General features: G+C 27.2%; 1 protein-coding gene across 3 annotated transcripts; it reads right to left on the bottom strand.

Annotated features, from left to right (window-relative positions):
- Positions 1-357: 357 nt before the first annotated feature.
- On the bottom strand, positions 358-5,313 carry LOC123267110 (mitochondrial fission regulator 2-like). Of its 3 annotated transcripts, none has more exons than XM_044731622.1 (6): positions 4,903-5,313; positions 4,800-4,843; positions 4,444-4,628; positions 2,402-2,544; positions 2,107-2,326; positions 358-606 (listed from the first exon to the last, which is right to left on the bottom strand). In XM_044731622.1, the coding sequence occupies exons 3-6, from the start codon at positions 4,626-4,628 to the stop codon at positions 462-464; spliced, it is 693 nt and encodes a 230-aa protein (XP_044587557.1). In that variant the 5' UTR covers positions 4,800-4,843; positions 4,903-5,313; the 3' UTR covers positions 358-461. The 3 variants fall into 3 exon arrangements, with proteins under 3 accessions (XP_044587557.1, XP_044587555.1, XP_044587556.1); XM_044731620.1 differs by having other exon boundaries at positions 2,402-2,547; positions 4,903-5,311; XM_044731621.1 differs by lacking the exon at positions 4,800-4,843 and having other exon boundaries at positions 2,402-2,547; positions 4,903-5,311.
- Between the last annotated feature and the right edge of the window lie 3,957 nt (positions 5,314-9,270).

A 9,270-nucleotide genomic window follows, 5' to 3' on the forward strand; every position in this document is an offset into this window, starting at 1 on the left:
AAATACTTTAATTATTGTACTAGAAAAATTTTTAATTGTTTAATTATGTTGTTTTATTAATTTAAAAACAATTGGAGGAAAATATCACGCGACTTTAACACAGCGGCCATCTTGTTTACAAATGGCGGTGACGCATGCGCAGTAGTGAAAAATATTTAAAAAAAAAAGCGGGAAATTTTGAATTTGAATTAATAAAATAAAAAAGAAATTTTTTTTTTTTAACAACAACATTTATTGGATAATTAAATAGTTAATTACCACAAGCCTCATGTATAAAAGACATTCTTACACTTTTAATTTACAATTTTTGTAATTAATCTTGGGTCAATTGCACTATAAAAATGAAATTTTAAGAACTTAACTATTTTTCTTTTTTTATTGAAAAAAAAAATCTTATAAAATAATATGAGCAATGAGTAGAAATAAAAATAAAATTGTTTTTTTTTTTTTTTAGAGAGAAATTAAAAGGATTCATCGACGTTCAATACTGATGAATTTCTACTGTCTGGAGACTTCATGGCGTCGTATCTACGGCGGAGGATTTCTTGCAAGTCGTTACAGGGACTGTTTTCTCGTTTAATTCGAACTGGACGTCCACCGGGTGACCTTAAACAATTTATTTTATTATTTTTTTTTTGTAAGCTAGCAACCTTGCAGTCACTACGTGACTGCAATGATTTGTAAACTGTGCATGAAAAAAATTTTGCGTTATTAAATAATGACTTTTGTTAAATTGCACGGTACTTTGATAAAGATTGAGGTTTTTAAAGATATAAGCTCATCCCGATGTAACCCTCATCAAGAGCTTTCATTTGAGTACGCACATGCATTTTTGATATATTTTTCATATGTACATATATATAATATATATAAATATATGAAATATATAAAAAATTGATGTGGGTACTCAAATGAAAGCTCTTGATGAGTATAATATCGGGATGAAGTTATATCTTTGAAAATGTCAATAGTTCATAAAATACAATGTCATTTCTTAATTATTGACATTTTTTAAGATATAAACTCATTTTGATGTTACTTTCATCAAGAGCTCTCATTTGAGTACCCACATGCATTTTTGATATATTTTTCATATGTACGTATATATAATATATATAAATATATGAAAAATTGATGTGGGTACTCAAATGAAAGGTATCAATGAGTGTGACATCGGGATGAGCTTATATCTTTAAAAATGTCAATATTCCACAAGATACGAGGTCATTTCTTAATTATTGACATTTTTTAAGATATAAACTCATTTTGGTGTTACACTTATCGAGACCTTTCATTCAAATACCCACATGACATTTTTTATATATTTTATATATATATATATAAATATATATATATATATATATATATATATATATATATATATATATATATATGGTATTTGTGAAATATATAAAATATATGAAAAATTGATATGGGTATTCAAGTGAAAGGTCTCAATGAGTGTGACATCGGGATGAGCTTATATCTTCAAAAATGTCAATAGTTTACAAGATACAAGGTCATTTCTTAATTACTGAAATTTTTTAAGATATAAACTCATTTTGATGATATACTCATCGAGACCTTTTATTTGAGTAGTCACATGGCTTTTTTCATATATTCTACATATACGGTATTTGTGATATACATAAATATATAAAATATATGAAAAATTGATGTGGGAACTCAAATGAAAGGTCTCGATGAGTGTAATATCAGAATGAGCTTATATCATTAAATATGTCAATATTTCACGAGACACAATGTGATTTCTTAATTATTGACATTTTTTAAGATATAAGCTCATCCCGATGTTACTCTCATCAAGAACTTTCATTTGAATACCCACATCAATTTTTCATATATTTTATATATTTATATATATCACAAATACCACATATATAAAATATATAAAAAATGTCATGTGGGTACTCAAATGAAAGGTCTCGATGAGAACAACATCAAGATGAGCTTATATCTTCAAAAATGTCAATAGTTCACAAGATACAAGGTAATTTCTCAATTATGTATCTATAGATAAAAAATTTTCGAATGCAGCCTAAATACTTATCATAATAAATTGACTGAAAAATTTTATTTAAATACCTTTCAATAGGTTTTAATTTAACTTTATCAATATCTTTGATCATATCAGCCATAGACTTCTGGGTCAACAAAGGCTTCTTGCGTTCCTCGGTTTTGTAATCCTGGAGACTAGCTCGTCTCGCGATGTGCGGAGTCGTCGGGGGTGGCAAGGGCGGCGGGGGAGGAGGAGGTCTTAGTCCTATACTCGAGTTTCCATTCGATAACGACGCTAACGATGAATCTGTGGGTGGTGGTAATCAGTAATTAGTATATAAACCATGTATTAATTAACAACAATTAAATTAGAATGACTTACAATGCTCGCGCTGGCTGGTCGTTTTTACTATTTTCGATACTTGTGACCTCAATTCCTGGAGTTCCTGCTCCAATGCTAGGAGTCTTACCTCTGAGCCGAAACTTATTGGCTCCAGTAAGTCGGGTTTGCTTCCAGACAGTCTGCTGCTTAAATTTGAAAAAAAGAATTTAATAATTTTACCATTAAAAAATTTCAAACTGAAAAAATTAAATTAAAATTAATGTCTAATAATTTATAAAAAAAAAATTTTAAAAGTTGAAATTAAAAAAAATGATGTAATTTTTGAAAAATAAATTTATATTCTAAATAAAATATTAATCTAAATTATTTATAAAAAATTATTATTGATAATTTTAACAAGTAAATTATTTCATAAAAAAAAAAAAATAAAATTTCTTTTAATTTAATTGTCATAAACTAGCAACTTTGCAGTCACTATATGACTGCCATGACTTGTGAAATATAAATATAAATAAATAAAATTTTGCTTTATTAAATAATGACTTTTGTTAAATTGCACTGTACTTTCTTAATTATTGACATTTTTAAAGATATAAACTCATTTTGATGTTACGCTCATTAAGAGCTTTCATTTGAGTACCCGCATGCATTTTTGATATATTTTTGATATATTAATATATATAAATATATAAAATATATGAAAAATCCATGTGGGTATTCAAATGAAAGGTCTCGATGAGTGTAACATCACGATGAGTTTATATCTTTAAAAATGTTAATAATTCAAAAGATACAAAGTCATCTCTTAATTATTGACATTTTTTGAGATATAAAGTCGTTTCGATGTTACACTCATCAAGAGCTTTCATTTGAGTACCCACGATATTTTTGATATATTTTTCATATATTAATATATGCAATATATATAAATATATAAAATATATGGAAAATCGATGTGGGTATTCAAATGAAAGGTCTCGAAGAGTGTAACATTAGGATGAGCTTATATCTTAAAAAATGTCAATATTTCACAAGATATAAGGTAATTTTTTAAATATTGACATTTTATAAGATATAAACTCATCCCGATGTTACTCTCACCACGAGCTTTCATTTGAGTACCCACATAACATTTTTTATATATTTTATATATATGGTATTTGTGACATATATAAATATATAAAATATATGAAAAATCGATGTGGGTATTCAAATGAAAGGTCTCGAAGAGTGTAACATCAGGATGAGCTTATATCTTAAAAAATGTCAATATTTCACAAGATATAAGGTAATTTTTTAAATATTGGCATTTTATAAGATATAAACACATCCCGATGTTACTCTTATCATGAGCTTTCATTTGAGTACCCACATGACATTTTTTATATATTTTATATACATGGTATTTGTGACATATATAAATATATCATATATATGAAAAATCGATGTGGGTACTCAAATGAAAGGTCTCGAAGAGTGTAACATCAGGATGAGCTTATATCTTAAAAAATGTCAATATTTCACAAGATATAAGGTAATTTTTTAAATATTGACATTTTATAAGATATAAACTCATCCCGATGTTACTCTCACCACGAGCTTTCATTTGAGTATCCGCATGGCATTTTTATATATTTTATATATATGGTATTTGTGACATATATAAATATATAAAATATATGAAAAATCGATGTGGGTATTCAAATGAAAGGTCTCGAAGAGTGTAACATCAGGATGAGCTTATATCTTAAAAAATGTCAATATTTCACAAGATATAAGGTAATTTTTTAAATATTGACATTTTATAAGATATGAACTCATCCCGATGTTACTCTCACCACGAGCTTTCATTTGAGTACCCACATGACATTTTTTTTATATTTTATATACATGGTATTTGTGACATATATATAATATATATAAATATATAAAATATTGATGTAGGTACTCAAATGAAAGGTCTTGATGAGTGTAACATCAGGATGAGCTTATATCTTTAAAAACGTCAATAGTTCACAAGATACAAGGTCATTTCTTAATTATGTATCTCCAAAATTTATATTAAAAAAATAAATAATTACTCAGCAACTCCAAAACCATTGGTATGATTGTTGTCATTCGCAACTTCGTTGATCATCGAGCTGGACATAGAGTGAAGTGGTGTTACCCTTACATAAATTTTCGGAGGAGGCTTCAGCGGCAAAAACGAACCTATGCGCCGCACTAAGCTACGTCTTTTTCCATAATATTTAGGTGCTTCTCCCATCTAAAAAATGTTTCAATTAAATAATAATAATAATAATAATAATAATAATAATTTTTAACATAAATTAAAGGTTTAATAATGTAAAAAATAAAAAATTGTCAAAATTAATTTCTGACATTTAAAATAAAATTAATAATAATAATTGTAGTACAAAAAAAAGTAAGTACTCACTGAATTTCTTCAAAAGCAAGAGTTAATTAAAATCGGTAATTGACCTAAAAAATAAATTGATGTAACGCTTTAAAAATAGACTTGAAAAAAATAATAAACTCACCTCAAATAGTAACCAATGGAATAAAATAACATCCAGTTACATTTACCAGAAACATCAAACAATCAGCTGTGATAATTGTCCAGTTGATATTGATACAATAATTGAAGTATAAATGAATAATTTTTCAATGGAAGATGAACAAGTGCCAACAGCTGATGCACAGGTTGTTGGTTCGAAAAAATAAATCTAGTATTGATAATTGTTTTTAGTGGATCACTTGGAAATTGGGTCAGTGCTGGTTAATTTTTTATTTTTTTTATTCTAGATATGTCATGTGTCAATTAACTTGTATAGGTAAAATTTAATAAGCGGATAATTAACAGTTGATTTTATTGTCAGTGACATCAATTCTTGTTTTTTTGTCGTTTTAACTTTTTGCCAGTGTTAGGTTATGAAACTTTCATAATGAAAGAAATGCGAACATTGCCCCCACTTTTTTTAAATTTTACTTTGACGTCATGCGCAGGATTATTGCGCAGTAAAATTGCGGGAAATTTAAACTGAAATTTATAAAAAATCAAATTTAATTTATAATAATAATAATAATAGTAGTAATAGTAATAGTAATAATAGTAATAATAATAGTAATAGTAATAATAATAATAATAATAATAATAATAATAATAATAATAATAATAATAATAATAATAATAATAATAATAATAATAATAGTAGTAATAGTAATAGTAATAATAGTAATAATAATAGTAATAGTAATAATAATAATAATAATAATAATAATAATAATAATAATAATAATAATAATAATAATAATAATAATGACAGTGTCATCATCATTTATCGGGTCCGGTGTGCTCCTCCCACCTGATAAATGGTCCTCATCCGAAAAGGACCGGTTGTGGGGAGCACTTCTGAGATTATTTCTTGTTGTAACTCAGAGTTTCAATGCAGTGGGTAGTTGGCCCACTGCACCTGTTACGTCGTTTGCCTACAGACCTGGTGTTCTGGTCTGCGTTTCCCGCGGTGCGCCACTTGGAGGCCACGTAACAAGCCCGCAATCATTACTACGGTATTGATATGACACCAGTGCTGCCTTATCTACCAGGAGATATTCCCCAGGTTGTTGAGAATGACAGTTGCAAAATTTACTGGAACATGCCATTTGCAACAACCCGGCGGATCGATCACAACAAACCTGATATTGTGCTCTTCGACAAGGCCACTCGTGACATTTATGTCATTGAGTTCTCGGCCCCGGCTGAACACAACATCTCAGCCAAAGAAGAGCACAAAAGAAAAATATATCAGGATCTCCTATTTGAAATTGGCAAACTTTACCCAGGTTACCGTGTCAAACTAGTCGTTCTAATCGTTGGCGTCCTTGGAGGGATGAAACAGTCTTTTGTATCCTCACTTGCCAAAGTTCCAGCTTGTACGTCAAAATCTGAGTTCTTGGCTGTCAGAATGCAGAAGGCTGTAATATTAGGTTCCCTCCGTCTACTTAGGGAAATGACTTTGGCCTGCTGTGACCGCTAACCGCCTTGTTGTGCGGAGTGGTCCAGCAGTAATGGATGGAGCTCAGGCTGGGCCCTCGGGTCGGACTTCGGGGACAACCCCCCTGAGCATTTAATAACATAATAATAATAATAATAATTTTGAAAATAAATTTAAAAGTTTATAATTATTTAATTTATAAATTATTTTTAAAACTATGAATAAGTTCTATAAATTTATTTTTGAACTCAAAATTCAAATTTTGAAAAAACGATAATGCAAAATTTATGTAGACCTTTTTTGTAGGAAATTTAATTTCCTATAAAAAAATTCCTTATCATTGTTTAAAATCTTTAGTTTTTGACCCAAAAATAACACTTTAAAATTTTGAAAACAAGAGATAGCTTCATTATCTTCATTTATGATCTTAAAATTAAAATTTGTTAGAATTGAAGAAAGATAAAACAAAATTGATAAGGACCTTTTTGTAGGAAATTTAATTTTCTATAAAAAGGTCCTCATCATTTTTTTGAATCTTCAATTTTTGACCCAAAAATAACACTTTAAATTTTTGAAAACAAGGGATATCTTCAATAACTTTATTTTTGATCTTCATATTCAAATCTTTTAGAAAAAAATAGAGATAGGATAAAATTGAAAATGATTATTTTTGTAGGAAGTTAAATTCTCTATAAGTTGTATCAATATTTGAGCTAAAATTAATATTTTAAACTTTTGAAAACTAGAGACAAGTTGTATAAGTTTATTTTTGAACTTTAATTTCAAATTTTAAAGTAAAAATTAGAGATAGCTAAAAATTAATAAAGACCTTCGTTATAGGAAATTAAATCCTCTATAAAAAAATGTCTCATTTAAAAAAATTTTTAGTTTTAGACAAAATTAACATTTTAAACTTTTGAAAATTAAAAATAAGCTTCATAACTTAAGAATTTAATTTTAAATTGAAATTTTGAAGAAATGATAAAAGATAGAGCAAAATTGATCAGGAACTTTTTTTCAGGTAATTAAACTGTCTATAAAAAATGTCTTATAATTTTTTTGAAATTTTCAAAATTTTAGCCAAAAATCGTATTTAAACTTTTGAAAACTATGGACAAGTTCTATAAGTTTATTTTCGAATTTTAAATTCAAATTTTGAAGTAAAAATTATAAATAGTGGAAAATTAATAAAAAAAACTTTTTTGTATCCACTAAAAAAAATGTCTATTATTATTTTTTAAAATTTTCAAAATTTTAGCCAAAAATAGTACTTAAAATTTTTGAAAACTAAAAATAAGTTATATAACTTACTTTTTGTATTTAAAATTCAAATTTTGAAAAAAAAACAAGAGATAGGTCAAAATTGATAAGATTCTTTTTGATAGAAAATTAATTTTTTTGTTTTTCAATTTCTCCTATAATTTCTTCAAGTTTTCAAAATTTTAACCAAAAAAAGTACTTGAAATTTTTGAAAACCAAAAATACATTTTAGAACTTACTTTTTGAATTTAAAATTTAAATTTCTGATCAAAAATGAGAAATAGAGCAAAATTGATAAATAATAAAAGTTCCTATGAAAGAAGCTTTTCTATAATTATTTCTTCAATATTTAACCCAAAATACGCCTTATAGACACGCTCTAAAATGGCTTAGTGTTAAATCGAAAAGGGAATACTTTCTGGCTCGTCTGACGTATAAAATATTGGAAACTGGTGAACCTAAATTCTTGCGACTCTTATTCACAGATGAAGATTTATTTATTTATTTATTTATTTAAATACAACCAAACCCAACAGCCGTAGCCATTAACAGGGTTAATAATTTTTACAAAGTTATTATTTTAAAATTATTTTAGTAGTAATGACAAGATAACCGAGAAAATTAAATAATAAATTCAGATTGTAGTGATCACTTCGTGGCTACTCGAGTAGATAAACATAAAAAATAACAAAAGAAAAAAGTAACAAAATTGTATGAAGAAAGTTTGAGCAATTATAGACATAAATTAAATTAAGGCCACTTCATAAAATAGTTTGCATAGAGATTATGATTAAGATTATGATTAGTTTGACAAAAATCTAGACAATTATTTTGATAGTTAGTGGCTGAATTATACTGCTCAAATTTATGTAGATCACTAAAGTTATTAAATTGAATAATCAAAAGAAGTTGGTCCTCAATTCACCACTAGACGAATTCCAAGGGCACCAATGTCTTCATGCGATGATAACAGCGATGTATCAAATATCCAGGTTTTTAAGAGATTGGCGAGTCGCAATTGATACGCCACCATCACGTCATCTTCTGTGAATAGTGCGTCTGTTGCATCGATATACTGAGTATAAATTCGGATCAGAGAGTTCATATTTGGTGTAAGCCAATTTACAGTTAGTGCCAGTATATGCCAGTAAGATCTTGATATCAGGAGATCAAACAGACTTGCGGCAAAAAACAATAATATGTTCAAAATGCCAAATTTTTCTACCATCGTTTATGAGCATTCGTTTTTGGTATCAGCTATTCGTCTGTGGCAGGAATTACCAACAGAAATTACAAATTCATCTTCACTTCAAATTTTCAAAAATAAAGCATATGAATTTTTTATGAATAAAGAAGCAAGCTCTTGACAATTTATTATTATGTTTGCAACCTCTTAGTATTTGAATATTACATATACTATTATTTATCTGTATAAATTTATATTAACCCTGCATAATATTGTTTAGATTATGTACCTTTATGAATTACGATATTTCTCTTTCTGTTCACTTAACATAAAATTATCTTCCTAATGTTTCAAATATACACTGATAGAAGGATTTTTTTGTATTAAAAAAATATTTGTTAATAGTTAACAAATCATTTATTAGAGACCATTTTTTAGTATCAAACAAATATTTCTTAGTATTTAAA

This window comes from Cotesia glomerata, linkage group LG6 (assembly GCF_020080835.1).
Source record: "Cotesia glomerata isolate CgM1 linkage group LG6, MPM_Cglom_v2.3, whole genome shotgun sequence".
In the NCBI taxonomy this organism is placed as follows: Eukaryota; Metazoa; Arthropoda; class Insecta; order Hymenoptera; family Braconidae; genus Cotesia; species Cotesia glomerata.

Bases quoted from the DNA above. Each gene is read 5' to 3' on its own strand.
- LOC123267110 (XM_044731621.1), bottom strand. From the start codon at position 4,628: ATGGGAGAAGCACCTAAATATTATGGAAAAAGACGTAGCTTAGTGCGG. The intron at 2,327-2,401 runs GTAAGTCATTCT...CACCACCCACAG, and splicing joins GACCAGCCAGCGCGAGCATT to ATTCATCGTTAGCGTCGTTA. The intron at 607-2,106 runs GTATTTAAATAA...AAATTGTTTAAG, and splicing joins AAATTAAAACCTATTGAAAG to GTCACCCGGTGGACGTCCAG.